The 22,850-nt window shown below is 30.7% G+C and overlaps 2 protein-coding genes and 1 long non-coding RNA gene across 3 annotated transcripts in view; all 3 read left to right on the top strand.

The window, feature by feature from the left end:
• LOC111421450 (Myosin 95E) overlaps positions 1–9,632 on the top strand; it is a 58,424-nt gene extending 48,792 nt beyond the window's left edge. Inside the window, exons 15-17 of the mRNA XM_071199169.1 lie at positions 8,637–8,789; positions 8,883–9,076; positions 9,130–9,632. Of these exons, the coding sequence (XP_071055270.1) occupies positions 8,637–8,789; positions 8,883–9,076; positions 9,130–9,253 (471 nt within the window). The 3' untranslated portion in view covers positions 9,254–9,632. The remainder of the gene's footprint in view (positions 1–8,636; positions 8,790–8,882; positions 9,077–9,129) is intronic.
• Positions 1,049–2,385, top strand: LOC139431537 (uncharacterized). The gene is made up of 2 exons (XR_011641618.1): positions 1,049–1,675; positions 1,729–2,385. It is a non-coding gene; the product is annotated as an uncharacterized lncRNA (long non-coding RNA).
• An 8,595-nt stretch (positions 9,633–18,227) lies between the features above and the next one.
• Positions 18,228–19,076, top strand: LOC111420094 (Lipoyl(octanoyl) transferase 2). Its single transcript, XM_023052999.2, has 3 exons — positions 18,228–18,501; positions 18,557–18,771; positions 18,823–19,076. Exons 1-3 carry the CDS (start codon positions 18,267–18,269, stop codon positions 19,048–19,050), a joined length of 678 nt encoding a protein of 225 aa, XP_022908767.2. The 5' UTR covers positions 18,228–18,266; the 3' UTR covers positions 19,051–19,076.
• Positions 19,077–22,850: the final 3,774 nt, after the last annotated feature.

The raw sequence follows: 22,850 nt of genomic DNA on the forward strand, positions 1-22,850 counted from the left end.
GACACTATAGGTATACAGCTCGGCGCGGAATTTGGGGGTGAATTTGACCCCGTTGGGCACCTCCAAGATTGACGAAATTTTAGGATGATTTAGAGGATGCCTTTAACGATTGATATCAACCATCCAAACACCGTAATGTATTACGGTTTCCGAGAAAAAAAATGTGTTATTAGACACTATAGGTATACAGCGCGGCGCGGACTTTGGGGGTGAATTTGACCCCGTTGGGCACCTCCAAAATTGACGAAATTTTAGGATGATTTATAGGATGCCTTTAGCAATTGAAATCAACCATCCAAACACCGTAAGGTATAACGGTTTCCGAGAAAAAAAATGTGTTATTAGACACTATAGGTACACAGCGCGGCGAGGACTTTGGGGGTGAATTTGACCCCGTTGGGCACCTCCAAAATTGACGAAATTTTAGGATGATTTAGAGGATGCCTTTAGCAATTGATATCAACCATCCAAACACCGTAAGGTATAACGGTTTCCGAGAAAAAAAATGTGTTATTAGACACTATAGGTACACAGCGCGGCGCGGACATTGGGGGTGAATTTGACCCCGTTGGGCACCTCCAAAATTGACGAAATTTTAGGATGATTTAGAGGATGCCTTTAGCGATTGAAATCAACCATCCAAACACCGTAAGGTATTACAGTTTCCGAGAAAAAAAATGTGTTATTAGACACTATAGGTATACAGCGCGGCGCGGACTTTGGGGGTGAATTTGACCCCGTTGGGCACCGCCAAAATTGACGAAATTTTAGGGTGATTTAGAGGATGCCTTTAGCGATTGAAATCAACCATCCAAACACCGTAATGTATTACGGTTTCCGAGAAAAAAAATGTGTTATTAGACACTATAGGTATACAGCGCGGCGCGGACTTTGGGGGTGAATTTGACCCCGTTGGGCACCTCCAAAATTGACGAAATTTTAGGATGATTTAGAGGATGCCTTTAGCAATTGATATCAACCATCCAAACACCGTAATGTATTACGGTTTCCGAGAAAAAAAATGTGTTATTAGACACTATAGGTATACAGCGCGGCGCGGACTTTGGGGGTGAATTTGACCCCGTTGGGCACCTCCAAAATTGATGAAATTTTAGGATGATTTAGAGGATGCCTTTAGCGATTTAAATCGACCATCCAAACACCGACCACGGCTTCAGAGAAACAATTTCGTTATTAAATTGTACACGTATGTAGAGCAGATAGTAGGTGCCTTTAGCGATTTTAATAGATTATGAAAACTGCGAAACTCTTAATATTTCATGGAAAAAATAAATTTTGTTAAGAAAGGCATTTTGTAGTTTTATGGGCTTTTAGTCGTTACTGGCAAAGGGTAAGAACTCCGCCACGTGCAGTTACAAAAGGCGCAGGTATTAAGGAAAAAATATGTCCATATTTTTTGCATTATAAGTGCATTCCGGGAAAATAGTTGCCGACTTATTCGGTGTTGTTTTAGAGCGTCATACACATTTTTTAGATTTTGCCCGAAAGGTGAGGAGTAAACTTATAATATATAAAGATTCCTCAGCTATTGCAGAGATCAGCTGTTCTAGTTATCTCTTGTTAAAACCAGTGACCAGTGAAGATGTCGACGAAATTACTGTTTTTGGGCGATAGTAATTTTTGCCGAATGCTACGTACTAGAACTAACTACAAAGTATTTGTTCTAACAGATGTGAAATTAATTCCTACTAATGGTATATATTTTAGGACGACAACCAAAACAGTCAAGCAACGGAAAATATTTCCTCGACTTAGCAGTAGGCGGTCAAACAATACTAAAACTTTTGCGGCGCGCAAAGTGTATTCCAAAAACATGTTACCCTTGCTTTTGTGGAGATATTGTTGAACGTCATATCGTTATAATGATAAGAACTAAAGATATACTCCATAAAACATCACCATCCCAACTGAAGTCCCAATATTCTCACCTCTTCCGCTTCCTTCTTTCCTTAAATCCTAAAGGAATACAAATTTGCACAATTCCTCCCTGCAAAAACTTCGAGTCTGTGAACGTAAGATATTATAACTTCTCTGTCATGCTATAAATAAATACTCTCCATGCCTTTATAGGAAATCAATCATTACATTCGACGGTTTTGTGCTGAAAAGCAAATCAATTGTACCGACATTGAAGCAATTGTTAACAGAACCATGATGGAAGGGTAACAAAACGTAAAAATGTTTCTTTTCTTATGTATTTAATACAAATTTCTACACAGGGATGACATTTACTTAAATGAACAAGGGTTGGAAACGGTCTGGAACGCGGTAGCAAGTAATTATAATCATATTCTCAATCCATTACACAATTTAATTATAAGTAAAACAGACCATTAATATAATAAATTTCTTTCTCTATCAAAAGTTTTTTTTCTATCAAAAGTCCGCCCTCCAAATCATCCTAAAATTTCATCAATTTTGGAGGTGCCCAACAGGGTCAAATTCACCCCCAAAGTCCGCGCCGCGCTGTATACCTATAGTGTCTAATAACACATTTTTTTTCTCGGAAACCGTAATACATTACGGTGTTTGGATGGTTGATTTCAATCGCTAAAGGCATCCTCTAAATCATCCTAAAATTTCATCAATTTTGGAGGTGCCCAACGGGGTCAAATTCACCCCCAAAGTCCGCGCCGCACTGTATACCTATAGTGTCTAATAACACATTTTTTTTCTCGGAAACCGTAATACATTACGGTGTTTGGATGGTTGATATCAATTGCTAAAGGCATCCTCTAAATCATCCTAAAATTTCATCAATTTTGGAGGTGCCCAACGGGGTCAAATTCACCCCCAAAGTCCGCGCCGCGCTGTATACCTATAGTGTCTAATAACAGATTTTTTTTCTCGGAAACCGTAATACATTACGGTGTTTGGATGGTTGATTTCAATCGCTAAAGGCATCCTCTAAATCATCCTAAAATTTCGTCAATTTTGGAGGTGCCCAACGGGGTCAAATTCACCCCCAAAGTCCGCGCCGCGCTGTATACCTATAGTGTCTAATAACACATTTTTTTTCTCGGAAACCGTAATACATTACGGTGTTTGGATGGTTGATATCAATTGCTAAAGGCATCCTCTAAATCATCCTAAAATTTCGTCAATTTTGGAGGTGCCCAACGGGGTCAAATTCACCCCCAAAGTCCGCGCCGCGCTGTATACCTATAGTGTCTAATAACAGATTTTTTTTCTCGGAAACCGTAATACATTACGGTGTTTGGATGGTTGATTTCAATCGCTAAAGGCATCCTCTAAATCATCCTAAAATTTCATCAATTTTGGAGGTGCCCAACGGGGTCACATTCACCCCCAAAGTCCGCGCCGCCCTGTATACCTATAGTGTCTAATAACAGATTTTTTTTCTCGGAAACCGTAATACATTACGGTGTTTGGATGGTTGATATCAATTGCTAAAGGCATCCTCTAAATCATCCTAAAATTTCGTCAATTTTGGAGGTGCCCAACGGGGTCAAATTCACCCCCAAAGTCCGCGCCGCGCTGTATACCTATAGTGTCTAATAACAGATTTTTTTTCTCGGAAACCGTAATACATTACGGTGTTTGGATGGTTGATTTCAATCGCTAAAGGCATCCTCTAAATCATCCTAAAATTTCATCAATTTTGGAGGTGCCCAACGGGGTCAAATTCACCCCCAAAGTCCGCGCCGCCCTGTATACCTATAGTGTCTAATAACAGATTTTTTTTCTCGGAAACCGTAATACATTACGGTGTTTGGATGGTTGATATCAATTGCTAAAGGCATCCTCTAAATCATCCTAAAATTTCGTCAATTTTGGAGGTGCCCAACGGGGTCAAATTCACCCCCAAAGTCCGCGCCGCGCTGTATACCTATAGTGTCTAATAACAGATTTTTTTTCTCGGAAACCGTAATACATTACGGTGTTTGGATGGTTGATTTCAATCGCTAAAGGCATCCTCTAAATCATCCTAAAATTTCATCAATTTTGGAGGTGCCCAACGGGGTCAAATTCACCCCCAAAGTCCGCGCCGCCCTGTATACCTATAGTGTCTAATAACACATTTTTTTTCTCGGAAACCGTAATACATTACGGTGTTTGGATGGTTGATTTCAATCGCTAAAGGCATCCTCTAAATCATCCTAAAATTTCGTCAATTTTGGCGGTGCCCAACGGGGTCAAATTCACCCCCAAAGTCCGCGCCGCGCTGTATACCTATAGTGTCTAATAACACATTTTTTTTCTCGGAAACTGTAATACCTTACGGTGTTTGGATGGTTGATTTCAATCGCTAAAGGCATCCTCTAAATCATCCTAAAATTTCGTCAATTTTGGAGGTGCCCAACGGGGTCAAATTCACCCCCAATGTCCGCGCCGCGCTGTGTACCTATAGTGTCTAATAACACATTTTTTTTCTCGGAAACCGTTATACCTTACGGTGTTTGGATGGTTGATTTCAATTGCTAAAGGCATCCTCTAAATCATCCTAAAATTTCATCAATTTTAAAGGTGCCCAACGGGGTCAAATTCACCCCTAAAGTCCCATCCGCGGTTTATAATACTGATTTTTTTTCTCGAAAACCGTTAGGGCTTACGGTGTTTTGAAAATTGATAAAAATACTTAGAAGTGTGTTCTATTATGTGGTAGAATTTCGTTTAATTCGAAGGTGCCCATCAGGGCGAAAACATCCCTTTTTCGGGGGTGAGGGTTGAAAAATTTTTTTTTTACCAAATGGGGGTGGTTAGCTGTTCTTGAGGGTAAGAGTGACCTGTGTGTGAAATTTGGTTACCCAAATCGTATTGGTTACGGAATTTATTAATGTTTTAAGTTTATTGCTGGGATTTATGGATAACTTCACACCAGTATAACGAGCAACATTTATTAATAAAGTTTTGCCCCATCACTTTTAGTTTAGGAGTTATGATTGATTTGAATCACCATAAATCAATTTTAGGTTTTTTTCGTGATAGGGATGTAATTGAAAAATTAAAAGAGTTGGAATAAAATCGATTAAGAAACATATCTTTTAGGGTTTATAACGAACAAAATTTATTAAGAAAGTTTTGCTCCATCACTTTTAGTTTAGGAGTTATGATCAATTTGAATCACCAAAAACCTTAATTTTTTAAGTTTTTTTCGTGATAGGGATGTAATTGAAAAATTAAGAGAGTTGGAATAAAATCGATTAAGAAACATATCTTTTAGGGCTAATAACGAGCTACATTTATTAATAAAGTTTTGCCCCATCACTTTTAGTTTAGGAGTTATGATTGATTTGAATCACCATAAATCAATTTTAAGTTTTTTTCGTGATAGGGATGTAATTGAAAAATTAAGAGAGTTGGAATAAAATCGATTAAGAAACATATCTTTTAGGGCTTATAACGAGCAAAATTTATTAATAGAGTTTTGCCCCATCACTTTTAGTTTAGGAGTTATGATTGATTTGAATCACCAAAAATCAATTTTTAAGTTTTTTTCGTGATAGGGATGTAATTGAAAAATTAAGAGAGTTGGAATAAAATCGATTAAGAAACATATCTTTTAGGGCTAATAACGAGCAACATTTATTAATAAAGTTTTGCCCCATCACTTTTAGTTTAGGAGTTATGATTGATTTGAATCACCATAAATCAATTTTAGGTTTTTTTCGTGATAGGGATGTAATTGAAAAATTAAAAGAGTTGGAATAAAATCGATTAAGAAACATATCTTTTAGGGATTATAACGAACAAAATTTATTAATAAAGTTTTACCCCATCACTTTTTATTTAGGAGTTATGACGATTTTGAATCACCAAAAATCAATTTTTAAGTTTTTTTCGTGATAGGGATGTAATTGAAAAATTAAGAGAGTTGGAATAAAATCGATTAAGAAACATATCTTTTAGGGCTAATAACGAGCTACATTTATTAATAAAGTTTTGCCCCATCACTTTTAGTTTAGGAGTTATGATTGATTTGAATCACCATAAATCAATTTTAGGTTTTTTTCGTGATAGGGATGTAATTGAAAAATTAAAAGAGTTGGAATAAAATCGATTAAGAAACATATCTTTTAGGGATTATAACGAACAAAATTTATTAATAAAGTTTTACCCCATCACTTTTTATTTAGGAGTTATGACGATTTTGAATCACCAAAAATCAATTTTTAAGTTTTTTTCGTGATAGGGATGTAATTGAAAAATTAAGAGAGTTGGAATAAAATCGATTAAGAAACATATCTTTTAGGGCTTATAACGAGCAAAATTTATTAATAGAGTTTTGCCCCATCACTTTTAGTTTAGGAGTTATGATTGATTTGGATCACCAAAAATCAATTTTTAAGTTTTTTTCGTGATAGAGATGTAATTGAAAAATTAAGAGAGTTGGAATAAAATCGATTAAGAAACATATCTTTTAGGGTTTATAACGAACAAAATTTATTAATAGAGTTTTGCTCCATCACTTTTAGTTTAGGAGTTATGATCAATTTGAATCACCAAAAACCTTAATTTTGTGAGTTTTTTCGTGAGAGGGATGTAATTGTAAAATTAAGAGAGTTGGAATAAAATCGATTAAGAAACATATCTTTTAGGGTTTATAACGAACAAAATTTATTAATAAAGTTTTGCTCCATCACTTTTAGTTTAGGAGTTATGATCAATTTGAATCACCAAAAACCTTAATTTTGTCAGTTTTTTCGTGAGAGGGATGTAATTGTAAAATTAAGAGAGTTGGAATAAAATCGATTAAGAAACATATCTTTTAGGGTTTATAACGAACAAAATTTATTAAGAAAGTTTTGCTCCATCACTTTTAGTTTAGGAGTTATGATCAATTTGAATCACCAAAAACCTTAATTTTTTGAGTTTTTTCGTGATAGGGATGTAATTGTAAAATTAAGAGAGTTGGAATAAAATCGATTAAGAAACATATCTTTTAGGGTTTATAACGAGCAAAATTTATTAATAAAGTTTTGCCGCTATCACTTTTAGTTTAGGAGTTATGATCGATTTGAATCAGCAAAAATCGATTTTTAAGTTTTTTTCGTGATAGGGATGTAATTGAAAAATTAAGAGAGTTGGAATAAAATCGATTAAGAAACATATCTTTTAGGGCTTATAACGAGCAAAATTTATTAATAGAGTTTTGCCCCATCACTTTTAGTTTAGGAGTTATGATTGATTTGAATCACCAAAAATCAATTTTTAAGTTTTTTTCGTGATAGGGATGTAATTGAAAAATTAAGAGAGTTGGAATAAAATCGATTAAGAAACATATCTTTTAGGGCTAATAACGAGCAACATTTATTAATAAAGTTTTGCCCCATCACTTTTAGTTTAGGAGTTATGATTGATTTGAATCACCATAAATCAATTTTAGGTTTTTTTCGTGATAGGGATGTAATTGAAAAATTAAAAGAGTTGGAATAAAATCGATTAAGAAACATATCTTTTAGGGATTATAACGAACAAAATTTATTAATAAAGTTTTACCCCATCACTTTTTATTTAGGAGTTATGACGATTTTGAATCACCAAAAATCAATTTTTAAGTTTTTTTCGTGATAGGGATGTAATTGAAAAATTAAAAGAGTTGGAATAAAATCGATTAAGAAACATATCTTTTAGGGATTATAGCGAACAAAATTTATTAATAAAGTTTTACCCCATCACTTTTTATTTAGGAGTTATGACGATTTTGAATCACCAAAAATCAAGTATTAAGTTTTTTTCGTGATAGGGATGTAATTGAAAAATTAAAAGAGTTGGAATAAAATCGATTAAGAAACATATCTTTTAGGGATTATAGCGAACAAAATTTATTAATAAAGTTTTACCCCATCACTTTTTATTTAGGAGTTATGACGATTTTGAATCACCAAAAATCAATTGTTAAGTTTTTTTCGTGATAGGGATGTAATTGAAAAATTAAAAGAGTTGGAATAAAATCGATTAAGAAACATATCTTTTAGGGATTATAGCGAACAAAATTTATTAATAAAGTTTTACCCCATCACTTTTAGTTTAGGAGTTACGATCGATTTAAATCACCAAAAATTTTAATTTTTGAGTTTTTTCGTGTTAGGGATGTAATTGAAAAATTAAGAGAGTTGGAATAAAATCGATTAAGAAACATATCTTTTAGGGTTTATAACGAACAAAATTTATTAATAAAGTTTTGCCGCATCACTTTTAGTTTAGAAGTTATGATCGATTTGAATCACCAAAAATCTTAATTTTTGAGTTTTTTCGTGATAAGGATGTAATTGAAAAATTAAGAGAGTTGGAATAAAATCGGTTAAGAAACATATCTTTTAGGGTTTATAACGAACAAAATTTATTAATAAAGTTTTGCCCCATCACTTTTAGTTTAGGAGTTATGATCGATTTGAATCACCAAAAACCTTAATTTTTTTATTTTTTCGTGAATTACATCCCTAATTGAAAAATTAAGAGAGTTGGAATAAAATCGATTAAGAAACATATCTTTTAAGGTTTATAACGAACAAAATTTATTAAGAAAGTTTTGCCCCATCGCTTTTAGTTTAGGAGTTACGATCGATTTGAGGCACCAAAAATCGATTTTTGAGTTTTTTCGTGATAGGGATGTAATTGAAAAACTAAGCGGGTTATTTCCTCAATTTTAGTTCGTGCCAATTCTCCTTGTTGTCTCAACAAGATCCATGCTTATTCTGGACCAACGTACCTTACAGATTAAATATAGAGTGCCTGCCACGGAGATATACCGCATTTCTTTATCGCCGTTCTTAGACGACGTCGCCGTCGTCCATATTAAAGCCGTAAGTACTTCCCCACCCCTTTACCCTTTAGGCAGCTAGATTAATAGGTAGTTCCAACGAGTACTCTGCTTTTTGTTGCAAAAAACGACTTAGTCATCGCCTCTAGTCACCTCAGACACCTCAAGCGCGTTATCTGAACCCACGGGGTGCTTATTCCAGGGCGATATGAGTCGGAAAAAGGGCGATTTCGTGCTCCAAACGGGCCACGTAATCGAAATCGTCACCAAACTCTTCCTCGTCGTTCAAAACGCGCTTGGAAAAGCCCCGGAAGTCAACATAACCACGGAGTAAATATCTTTTTTGCCATCATTTAAGATATGATAACATTTTAATGATGCAGGTTTGAAGCTAACTTTGGTTCTCAAACGGTTACGTTCACGTTTAAGTGTGTGGGTTTACCGGAAGTACAACATGGTCAAATTCGCGTGATGCGAAAAGGGGCCAGAATGGAGGTCTTGGTGTGACAGGTCGAAAAAGAAGGAATACATATCGAATTTAGATGAGGAGTAAATTTGGATTGAAAAGAGGGATATTAAGTAATAAATAAAAAAAAATGATATGAATCACTGCCAAAAAAGAAATCCACCCATGGAGAGGAGGAGGAGGAGGACGTTTTTTTAATTTCTTTTTTGTTGGTTTAAAGAGAAATTAATTAATGCAAAAATGATTAAAAAAAATAAGTAGTGCACAATGAGTATGTACAAGCACGTGTTTGGTCGCGTTAAAGTTGTACATAATTTTATTACGATTAATAAAAAGAAAGTCTAAATAAGAATATTGTAAAGAGAGAGGTACAAAAAATAGGAAATGGAGATTAAATCAAATAAAAACGGTTAAAACGAAGTGTGTTTGTGTCTAAAATCCTTCCCTCTCTGCTCCAAGAAAAACTCCGATTTTTCATATTTTCGTATTTTTCTCGAAATTGACGCATCTAAGAGCAAAAATACACTAGAGGAATATTATTAAGAACAAAATTTGCTACAAGTTTTGTTCTAAAAGTTTTTGATAACATTCTCCGATTCCTAAATATTACCTATGGCTAATAATAAAATACGGAAATTCATAAAATTTTTAATTTTCGTATTTTTCTCAATATTGACGCATTTGAGAGTAAATATATCAAATTAATAACATAATTTGCTACAACTTTTGTTTTAAAAGTTTTTTGATAACATGCTTCAATTCCGAAGTGTTACCATTAGCTAATAGTAAAACAAGAAAATTCATCAAATTTTTAAATTTTTCTCAATATTGACGCATCTGAGTGCAAAAATATAACAGAGCAATATTGTTAAGAACAAAATTTGCTACAACTTTTGTTCTAACAATTTTTTGATAACATTCTCGGATTCCTAAATATTGCCATTAGCTAAAGTAAAACAAAAAAATTCGTCAAATTTTTAAATTTTCGTATTTTTCTCAATATTGACGCATCTGAGAACAAAAATAAGACAGAGCAATATTGTTAAGAATAAAATTTGCTACAACTTTTGTTATAAAAGTTTTTTGATAACATGTTCCGATTCCCAAATATTACCATTAGCTAATAATAAAACAAGAAAATTCATCAAATTTTTTAATTTTCGTATTTTTCTCAATATTGACGCATCTGAGAGTAAATATACAAGAAAGCAATATTGTTAATAACAAAATTTGCAACAACTTTTGTTCTAAAAATTTTTTGATAATATAATCAGATTTCCAAATATTACCATCAGTTAATAGTAAAACAAGAAAATTCATCAAATTTTTTAATTTTCGTAATTTTCTCAATATTGACGCATCTAAGAGCAAAAATTCAAGAGAACAATATTGTTAAGAACAAAATTTGCTACAACTTTTGTTTTATACATTTTTTAATAACTTTCTCCGATTTCCAAATGTTACCATTAGCTAAAGGTAAAACAACAAAATTCATCAAATTTTTAAATTTGTGTATTTTTTTCAATATTGACGCATCTGAGAGCAAAAATACAAGAGAGCAATATTATTAATAATAAAATTCGCTACAACTTTTGTTCTAAAAAATTTTTGATAACATTCTCCGATTCCTAAATATTTCCATTAGCTAATAGTAAAATACGGAAATTCATAAAAATTTTTATTTTTGTATTTTTCTCAATATTGACGCATTTGAGAGCAAATATATCAAATTAGTAACAAAATTTGCTACAACTTTTGTTCTAAAAGTTTTTTGATAACATGCTTCAATTCCGAAGTGTTACCATTAGCTAATAGTAAAACAAGAAAATTCATCAAATTTTAAAATTTTTCTCAATACTGACGCATCTGAGAGCAAATATACAACAGAGCAATATTATTAAGAACAAAATTTGCTACAACTTTTGTTCTAACAATTTTTTGATAACATTCTCCGATTCCTAAATATTACCATTAGCTAAAGCAAAACAAAAAAATTCATCAAATTTTTAAATTTGTGTATTTTTCTCAATATTGACGCACTTGAGAGCAAATATATCAAATTAGTAACAAAATTTGCTAAAACTTTTGTTCTAAAAGTTTTTTGATAACATGCTCCGATTCCCAAATGTTACCATTAACACTAGAAAACAAATAAATTGTTCAAATTTTCATATTTTCGTATTTTTCTCAATATCGACGGATCTGAGAGCAAATATACAAGAGAGCAATATTGTTAAGAACGAAATTTGCTACAACTTTTGTTCTAACAATTTTTTGATAACATTCTCCGATTCCCAAATATTACCATTAGCTAAAGCAAAACAAAAAAATTCGTCAAATTTTTAAATTTTCGTATTTTTCTCGATATTGACGCATTTGAGAGCAAATATACAAGAGAGCAATATTGTTAACAACAAAATTTGCTACAAGTTTTGTTCTAAAAGTTTTTTGATAACATGCTCCGATTCCCAAATGGTACCATTAGCTAATAGTAAAACGAGAAAATTCATCAAATTTTTAAATTTTCGTATTTTTCTCAATATTGACGAATCTGAGAGCAAAAGTGCAAGAGAGCAATATTGTTAACAATAAAATTTGCTACAACTTTTGTTATAAAAGTTTTTTGATAACATGCTCCGATTCCCAAATGTTACCATTAGCTAATAGTAAAACAAGGAAATTCATCCATTTTTTAAATTTTCATATTTTTCTTAATATTGACGCATCTGAGAGCAAAAATACAAGAGAACAATATTGTTAAGAACAAAATTTGCTGCAACTTTTGTTATAAAAGTTTTTTGATAACATGCTCCGATTCCCAAATGTTACCATTAGCTAATAATAAAACAAGGATGTTTGTTCGAAAACGGTTCGGAAACAAAATAAAAGGTACTGATTCAAAAAAAGGAAGATATTAAAAGGAAAAGATCATGAATAAGAAATTATTAAAATAATTTCTTACTTTATTGTCCCTATCGCGATTTCGACACAATATCGTTTATATTATTTTATATATAACTTTACAATAATGCGTAACTTATAAAAGTTATTTTTAAAAGTCGCCTTACAATACTTGTTTAAAAGGCGAAGTCAAGTGTGTGGCTGGTTCGAGTCGAGCCGTATTTCTTAAATTTTGCTAAGAGCCCGCTCTTGCGCTGCCAAAGAAATTCATCAAATTTTTAAATTTTCGTGTTCTTCTCGATATTGACACATCTGAGAGCAAATATGCAAGAGAGCAATATTGTTAAGAACAAAATTTGCTACAACTTTTGTTCTAAAAGTTTTTTGATAACATGCTCCAATTCCCAAATGTTACCATTAGCTAATAGTAAAACAAGAAAATTCATCAAATTTTTAAATTTCTGTATTTTTTTCAATATTGACCCATCTAAGAGCAAATGTATAAGAGAGCAATATTGTTAAGTACAAAATTATCTACAACTTTTGTTCTAAAAGTTTTTTGAAAACATTCTCCGATTACTAAATATTACCATTAACACTAGTAAAACAAAAAAATTCGTAAAATTTTCATATTTTCGTGTTTTTCTCGATATTGACGCATCTGAGAGCAAAAGTGCAACAGAGCAATATTGTTAACAATAAAATTTGCAACGATTTCTGACTTTGTACTTAAACCTACCGATTTTTTACCGACATTTGGTCGACATAGGTTGGCAACTCTGATTTGTACTATGGTTTTCACAATAATAATTGTTAAGATAAAGAAGGTCAAAAAATTGGAATATTATTAGCAGTTATTGGATTGTAGTTGCTAAAAAATAAAGAATTTAATAAAAATAACAAAAACAAATTTTAATTAAATTTTAATTGTTACTGCGATATATTATGCAGATCACATAGCAATCTATGCAGGTGCAAAGGAGGTGAAATGTTGCCTACACCAACTTAATGAAGCTACTAAAGTGTTGTCAAGATTTTTAGAGGTGATACATATTTTCTAGAAAAAGGCATATAACTGGAGACCCAATATATTACGAAGGAACTAGGATTGATAAATGTTGAACATAAATTGTTTATAATGATGGAAGAATACACAATCCATAACCAGATATAGCTCAATTGTGATTATATTCTAGCTAGGTTTTTTTTTTAATTTAACAAATATTTTCGATTTTTGCTATAATTAAAGATTGATATTTTTCGATTTTGCAAACAAACTTTATCATCAAACGTATTACTTATTATACATAGAAATGAAGATTAAAGTTTAAGCTTTAATTTAAAAAAAATATCATTTCTTAGTTCCAATAAATAAAGTTGTTATGATTTTTTAAAGTTTAACAAAGATTTTCCATTTCTGCTACAATTAAACATTGACATCTTTCGACTTTACAAAAAAACTTCATCATAAAATGTATTACTTATTATAGAAAGAAACACACATCAAATGCCAGATTCATTTTTGCTCTCAAATACGTAATAAGTATTTGTATAAGAAAAACACGAAAATATGAAAATTTGATGAATTTATTGCATTTATTGCATAATGGTAATATTTGAGAAACGGAGCATATTACATAAAAACTTTTGAAACAATAGTTATAGCAAATTTTATTCTTAACAATATTGCCCTCTTTCAATTTTGTCCTCAGATGCGTCAATATCGAGAAAAATACGAAAATATGAAAATTTGATGAATTTCGCTGTACTACAAATTAGTTAATGGTAACACTTGGAAACTGGAGCATGTTATAAAAAAACTTTTGAAACGAATATTGTAGTTAGTCTTATTCTTAACAATATTGCTCTCTTGTATATTTGCTCTCAGATGCGTCAATATCGAGAAAAATACGAAAATTTGAAAAGTTGAATTTCCTTGTTTTACTATTAGCTAATGGTAATATTCGGGAATCAAAGCATGTTATAAAAAAACTTTTAGAACAAAAATTGTTGCAAATTTTGTTATTAACAATATTGCTCTCTCGTATATTTGTTCTCAGATGCGTCGATATCGAGATAAATAGGAAAATATGAAATTTTGATGAATTCAATTTTTCTTCAGAAATTTTTTTCTCCAAAAGTATATCATCAAACCCTATATTTTTTTAATCCTATCTCAAAATATAATCATTTAGCTTAAATTTGAGATATATTACGTATCTTAATACAAAAATTAAAAGCAGGACAATTTTTTATGCATTCTAGACAGTACGTCGCGCCTTTCTTTACCTACATAAAGAAATAAAGACGCGACGTCGTAAAAATATTATGTAAAAATCTTCACTGATTGCAATTAATTTTGTCACCATTTTTTTTATCGACCGGTTGCGAAAATTTGATAATTTAATGAATTTTTTGTTTTACTATTAGCTAATGATAACATTTGGAAATCGGAGCATGTTATTAAAAAACTTTTATAACAAAAGTTGTAGCAAATTTTGTTCTTAACAATATTGTTCTCTTGTATATTTCCTCTCAGATGAGTCAATATTGAAAAAAATACGAAAATTTGGAAATTTGATGAATTTCTTTGTTTTACTGTTAGCTAATGATGACATATAGGAATCGGAGCATGTTATCAAAAAACTTTTATAATAAAAGTTGTAGCAAATTTTATTCTTAACAATATTGCTCTCACGTCAATATTGAGAAAAATACGAAAATTTTAAAAATTGATGAATTTTCTTGTTTTACTTAGCTAATGGTAAAATTTGGGAATCGGAGCATGTTATAAAAAAACTTTTGGAACGAATATTGTAGCTAGTCCTATTCTTAACAATATTGTTCTCTTGTATATTTGCTCTCAGATTCGTCAATATTGAGAAAAATACGAAAATTTGATGAATTTCTTTGTTTTACTATTAGCTAATGGTAACATTCGTAAAACTTTTATAACAAAAGTTGTAGCAAATTTTGTTCTTAACAATATTGTTCTCTTGTATATTTCCTCTCAGATGAGTCAATATTGAAAAAAATACGAAAATTTGGAAATTTGATGAATTTCTTTGTTTTACTGTTAGCTAATGATGACATTTAGGAATCGGAGCATGTTATCAAAAAACTTTTATAATAAAAGTTGTAGCAAATTTTATTCTTAACAATATTGCTCTCTTGTATATTTGCTCTCAGATGCTTCAATATTGAGAAAAATACGAAAATTTAAAAAATTGATGAATTTCCGTATTTGACTGTTAGCCAATGGTAACATTTGGGAATCGGAGCATGTTATCAAAAAACTTTTAGAACAAAAGTTGTAGCAAATTTTGTTCTTAACAATATTGCTCTCTTGTATATTTGCTCTCAGATGTGTCAATATTGAGAAAAATAGGAAAATATGAAAATATGACGAATTTTTTTGTTTTAGTAGTGTTAATGGTAACATTTGGGAATTAAAGCATGTTATTAAAAAACTTTTATAACAAAAGTTGTTGCAAATTTTGTTCTTAACAATATTGTTCTCTTATATATTTGCTCTCAGATGCGTCAATATTGAGAAAAATTTAAAAATTTGATGAATTTCCTTGTTTTACTATTAGCTAATGGTAACATTTGGGAATCGGAGCATATTATGAAAAAATTTTTACAACAAATGTTGTAGCAAATTTTATTGTTAACAATATTGCTCTTTTACACTTTTGCTTTTAGATACGTCAATATCGAGATAGATGCGAAAATATAAGAATTTGTTGAATCTGTAGTTTTTTGAAGTTATTAAAGCTAATACTCGGGAATCGTAGTTGCGTCAATATTTATTTTGACAATATTTTATTTTGAACCGATTTCAAATTAGGCACTTATGACTCGTACTGTATACACCAACGATCTGGCAGCGTTGCTTGAGCGACATTGCCATATCGTTGATATATATTTTTATACAATATACAATTTTTAGTACAATTTTTGTCGCAATTGTATTGATTTTTATGGCCGGTTTCTCGTACGAAAATGCATGTCGATATCGAACCGATATCGCGCTGTTGATCGATAACTATGGCGATATCGGTCATTTGAGTTTCTGAAAGGATCGATAGGAGATATCGGATCGATAACTATATCGCATGCAACAAGCCGATATCGACTCGATAAGTGTGATTAATGACAGTGATGTGTGTTAAAAGATTGCGAATTTTGATTAAACTGTTCATCCCATGCTTGTTTCTTTACCATGTTTGTGGATATTTTATTTCGTTTGATTTTCTATTACTGATTTTCGTTCCATAACTAATTCCACTAACAATTTTTTATCGCAAGAAATAAAATTCTTCGATCGTTTCTCCATAGCGCACGTATTATCAAACTAACCGTTTTCGAAAAAAGGAAGAGCCCAAATTTCAACAGATGTCTTTTATTATACGTTAGTAACGTTATTTTTCTTTTCTAAATTATTTAATTATTAAAAAAAAGAAATAATTTAACTTAAATAATTAAAATATTGGTTTCTCTTTTTTGGATTACCAAAACAATGTAGTGGATGCTTCGCTGGGTTTGTCCCGTTTGCATCCCAAGTGTAATAACTAAATAAATAAATAATTTTACGAACTGTTTGTTCAAAATTTTTACCGGCACCTATCGGCGGAAATAAACAAGTAACCGATTTTTTGACAAAATCGTTCGATAACCATGGATATCGGAACAATAGTTATCGGATCGATATCTTTTGACAGGTCGATATCGGCTGTTTGTGTTCTGGTACGAACTGATCGACAGACATTGCATACAATAGTTATCGAACGATTTTGTCAAAAAATCGGTTACTTTTTTATTCCCGTAGATAGGTGGCGGTGAAAATTTTGAACAAATAGTTCGTAAAATAATTTATTTATTTGTTTATTACACTTGGGATTCAAACGGGACAAGCCCAGCGAAGCATCCACTAATAAAACACACAATACATAAACAAAAATAAAAAGTTGCTAAGACAAGGAATTGATAACGGATTGATAATAATAATAAAAATTAACAAACAAAAATCATCAAATAATAACAAAAATGATTAGTAAAAAAAAACAATTAACAAAAAAGAGAAACTAAAAACTTAATTATTTAAGTTAAATTATTTCCTTTTTTAAATAAGTAAATAATTTACAAAAGACTATACTAACGTACAATAAAAGATATCTGTTAAAATTTGGGCTATCCCTTTTTTCGAAAACGATTAGTTTGATAATACGCGCGCTATGTCGAAACGAACGAAGAATTTTACTTCTTTCGATAAAAAATTGTTAGTGGAATTAGTTATGGAACGAAAATCAGTAATAGAAAATCAAACGAAATAAAATATCTACAAATATGGTAAAGAAACAAGCATGGGATGAACAGTTTAATCAAAATTTGCAATCTTTTAACACACATCACTGTCATTAATCACACTTATCGAGTCGATATCGGTGCTTGTTGCATGCGATATAGTTATCGATCCGATATCGGTCCGATATCTCCTATCGACCCTTTCAGAAACCCAAATGACCGATATCGCCATAGTTATCGATCAACAGCGCAATATCGGTTCGATATCTACATGCATTTTCGTACGAGAAACCGGCCAAGCCGTCAAAAGATATTGATCCGATATCTATTCGATATTATAATGTACGAGAAACCGGGCATAAGTCCGGTGTTTTTCATAATACTTTATTAAAATTTTTAGAATCAGTAGATTAAGTGGTATATCGGTAATGTAGGAAACACATTATCGTTTTTATTTCGCCGATAGCAATCCTACCGACAAAAATAGTTTGTATAACAGCGAATATCTTTATCCCCTTAATATATCCCCTTAATATATAAGTTTAACAACAATAATTTCATTTAACGTATAAATATCAACGTAATTACATTACATATCCTTGATATGTTTACTATTGCATTGTTAGATGGCGCTAAATTGATTATTTTTTACAACAATTTTATCCAAAAGATTAACAAATCTTATAGAATTAAAATTACCTTTTAAATAATAAAAATACAATTTAATTTGTAATTATTTTTTAAAATAAGAAGTAATTTATAAATATATCTGAGGGATTTTTTGACAGATTTCTGTAATGACATACGTATAGGTTATGTTGTCGTCTTAGGAAGAATCATTTAAAAATGACCCAAAATTTAATAAAAATTGTAAACGCCGGCAAACTTTCCTATTTAAAATCGTTAAATTTACAAGAATCCATTTCAAATAACCATAAAGCAAGTATAAATAACAAAAATGAAGGTTATAATAACAAAGTTTTGGATACTTTAATTCTTGTGGAGCACCCTCCTGTATATACAATAGGACTTAGAACGAACAATTATACAATTGAGGATGAAACGCGGTTAAAACAAACAGGTTAGTACCTAATAAATCAAATTTTTACATTTATGATTTAATTCCATTTAAAAAGGTGCTGATTTCTTTAAAACCAACAGAGGTGGTTTAATAACATTCCATGGCCCTGGACAACTCGTAGTGTATCCAATTTTGAATTTAAAAAATTATAACCCAAGTATGAAATGGTACATTAACAAAATTGAGGAAGTTGTGATTCAAACTTGTAATTTATTTGATTTGGAATCATCAAGATCCCCACATACAGGAGTTTGGATTGGAAATAATAAGGTAATAATAACAAAGTTAAATTTAAAAGATGTGTTATTAAAATGAAATTAGATTTGTGCAATTGGAGTTCATGGAAGTCGATTTATAACAACACATGGCCTAGCAATCAATTGTAATGTTAATTTGGATTGGTACAAGCATATTGTACCATGTGGAATTGAAGGAAAAGGGGTTACTTCTTTCTCAAAGGAATTAAATCGAGTTGTATTGATAAGTGAGGTTATCCCAAAGTTTTTAGAATCGTTTTCGAAGTGTTTTAATTGCAAATTTGATGAATAAATAATTCGTTTTATGGATTATTTAAATGATTTGTTATCAAATTAATCGATTTAATACAATTTTTGATGAATTTTTTAATGTTTAGGTTAATGTGTAAGTTTGGTTGCCTATCTACTCAGTTGACAGAATAAAAATTCTAATAAGTGAGGTTATCTCAAAGTTTTTAGAATCGTTTTAATTTTAATTCCAAATTTAATGAATAAAATAATTTATTTTATAAATTATTTAAATAATTTCTCGCTAAATTAATCGATTTTTAATTTTTAGCTTAATGCGTATGTTTGGTTGCCTATCTACTCAGGTGACAGCATATATATACTATCTCCTATATCGCTGACTCCCTATCTAAGCAATGAGTGGCGAGCGTTTCCATCAAAAGCAGACGGAATGATATATGTTTTGTCTTTGTCGTGCCCCCATATCGCGAAGGCGCTTGCGCGAATCCTAAATTTTTAAGAGTTTGAAGTGTTTCGCGCGTATTTTATGCAGCTTTGAAATGCAATTATTGTAGATAGTTGACTTTAATTATAAATTATCGTAGATGCAGCAAATAAATTAGAAAATATGTACTTTTGTGTGAAATTGACGTTGAATATTGCTTTAAATATCAACTTTATGTAGGTTGTTCATTAAACATTATATTCTTTACTTTTGTTTAGGCAACCCAAATAACAAACCAAATTTTATGTAACCATGACAATTTTGTCGATTTCAAATGTTATAAATAAAACAAGAAGCCATTATTGTATTAGATTTTAGGTTATGTTTATGTCAAACATTTATTTGGTGTTTTATAAACATCAAGGTCATCAGCTGCTATTAATTTTTAATTCACCGTCCAATAAGATAAAAGCGTACTCACCACGTGTTCACGCATGTCTCTTGTATAGACGGGGACACGACAGAGACAGATATATATATATCTGCACTCTAGTGTTTACACTCTTTTGCTGCCTTAGTCAGCGATATAGAAGATAGTATATATATGGGTGACAGAATAATTATTTTTTTATAAAATAATTTTTACTAAATTAATTAACAAAATTTGTTTATATATAACTTAAACATTCGTTATTTTTATGACCTTTAATTTTCTACTTATACCAGAATTTAATTCATCATTCTCATTAAGTCAATTTTGATGTTTTGAGGATTCCTGGTTTGAACCTAAGAAGTGGTGATTTTGGTTATGGATTAAGTTATATTGATCCATTATCATCAATTTTTGTAGGAAACGTTTTTCTCTATCACTTTTGGTTTATTAATCATAACAGAATTTGATGTAGATAATGCCAATTTTGATTTTTTTTGGAAATCCTGGGTTGTTATTATTATGTTATGGTTATTTGTTATGGCAATGTTGTTAACAATAAAATTTGCAACAATTTTTGTTATAAAAGTTTTTTGATAACATGCTTTAATTCCCAAATGTTACCATTAACTAATAGCAAAACAAGAAAATTCATAAAATTTTCGTATTTTTCTCGATATTGACGCATCTGAGAGCAAAAATACAAGAGAGCAATATTGTTAAGAATAAAATTTGCAACAACTTTTGTTCTAAAAGTTTTTTGATAACATGCTCTGATTCCTAAATATTACCATTAGCTAAAATAAAAAAAGGAAATTCATCAAATTTTTAAATTTTCGTATTTTTCTCGATATTGACGCATCTGAGAGGAAAAATACAAGAGAACAATATTGTTAAGAATAAAATTTGCAACAACTTTTGTTCTAAAAGTTTTTTGATAACATGCTCCGATTCCCAAATGTTACCATTAGCTAATAGTAAAATAAGGAAATTCATCAAATTTTTTAATTTTCCTATTTTGCTCAATATTGACGCATCTGAGAGCAAATATACAACAGAGCAATATTGTTAACAACAAAATTTGCAACAACTTTTGTTCTAAAAGTTTGTTTATAACATGCTTCCATTTCTGAATATTACCATGAGCTAATAGTAAAATAAGGAAATTCATCAAATTTTTAAATTTTCGTATTTTTTTCAATATTGATGCATCTGAGAGCAAAAATACTAGAGAGCAATATTATTAAGAACAAAATTTGCTACAACTTTTGTTCTAAAAGTTTTTTATAATATGCTCCGATTCCTAAATATTACCATTAGCTAAAGTAAAAAAAGGAAATTCATCAAATTTTTAAATTTTCGTATTTTTCTCAATATTGACGTATCTGAGAGCAAAAATACAAGAGAGCAATATTGTTAAGAATAAAATTTGCTACAACTTTTGTTCTAACAGTTTTTTGATAACATGCTCCGATTCCCAAATGTTACCATTAGCTAATAGTAAAACAAGGAAATTCATCAAATTTTTGTATTTTTCTCAATATTGACGCATCTGAGAGCAAATATACAACAGAGCAATATTGTTAAGAACAAAATTTGCTACAACTTTTGTTCTAAAAGTTTTTTGATAACATGCTCTGCTTCCCAAATGTTACCATTAGCTAGTGATGGGAATACCGCTCATAACCGTGTCGCGCTCCAGGAACGGACGCTACACAAAAATACCGTTCCAAAATACCACTCCAAAATACCGTGACCTTGAGCAAAAACATAGCTGGTTTCCTAGAAAATTAGAAACAATTATATATTCCCTACCCCTAATTATCATAATTTTAAAAAATTACACGCTATCAGAAAATTGAAAAAGAAATATATTAAGGGAGCCTTGAACAAATATGGAAATATGGAGACAGATATCGGAAGGTATTATCGCGCCGGAATGGTACGTTCCATTAGAATAATGCTCCAAAATATCGTTCCTCAAATATCGAACCATCACTTCCAATATGTAAGTATATTATTAACGTTCTGTAATGGGTATTTTAAAATCGCGTGGAAGCGGTACGCTCCTCAAAAATACCGTTCCTCAAATACCGTCCCATCACTACCATTAGCTGATAATAAAACAAGAAAATTCATCAACTTTTCATATTTTCGTATTTTTCTCAATATTCACGCATCTGAGAGCAAATATACAACAGAGCAATATTGTTAATAACAAAATTTGCTACAACTTTTGATCGAAAAGTTTTTTGATAACATGCTCCGAATCCGAAATATTACCATTAACACTAATAAACAAAAAAACTCGTTAAATTTTCATATTTTCGTATTTTTCTCGATATTAACGTAACTGAGAGCAAATATACAAGAGAGCAATATTGTTAAGAACAAAATTTGCTACAACTTTTGTTATAAAAGTTTTTTGATAACATGCTCCGATTCCCAAATGTTACTTACCATTAGCTAATAGTAAAACAAGAGAATTCATCAAACTTTTCAAATTTTCGTATTTTTCTCGATATTGACGCATCTGAGAGCAAAAATACAAGAGAGCAATATTGTTAACAACAAAATTTGCTACAACTTTTGTTATAAAAGTTTTTTGATAACATGCTCCGATTCCCAAATGTTACCATTAGCTAATAGTAAAAGAAGAAAATTTATCAATTTTATAAATTTTCGTATTTTCTCAATACTCACACATCTGAGAGCAAGTATACAAGAGAGAAATATTGTTAAGAATAAAATTTGCTACAACTTTTGTTCTAAAAGTTTTTTGATAACATGCCTCGATTCCTAAATGTGACCATTAACACTAATACAACAAAAAAATTCGTCAAATTTTTATATTTTCGTATTTTTCTCGATATTGACGCATCTGAGAGCAAAAATAAAAGAGAGCAATATTGCTAAGAATACAATTTGCTACAACTATTATTATAAAAGTTTTTTGATAACATGCTCCGATTCCAAAATGTTACCATTA

Source organism: Onthophagus taurus, chromosome 10, assembly GCF_036711975.1.
Source record: "Onthophagus taurus isolate NC chromosome 10, IU_Otau_3.0, whole genome shotgun sequence".
In the NCBI taxonomy this organism is placed as follows: domain Eukaryota; kingdom Metazoa; phylum Arthropoda; class Insecta; order Coleoptera; family Scarabaeidae; genus Onthophagus; species Onthophagus taurus.

What these genes read in the sequence shown, in the direction of transcription:
- LOC111420094 (XM_023052999.2), top strand. Translation starts at nt 18,267, where the DNA reads ATGACCCAAAATTTAATAAAAATTGTAAACGCCGGCAAACTTTCCTAT. An exon ending in AACGCGGTTAAAACAAACAG is followed by an intron (nt 18,502 to 18,556) that starts GTTAGTACCTAA and finishes CCATTTAAAAAG; the next exon opens with GTGCTGATTTCTTTAAAACC. An exon ending in TTTGGATTGGAAATAATAAG is followed by an intron (nt 18,772 to 18,822) that starts GTAATAATAACA and finishes AAATGAAATTAG; the next exon opens with ATTTGTGCAATTGGAGTTCA.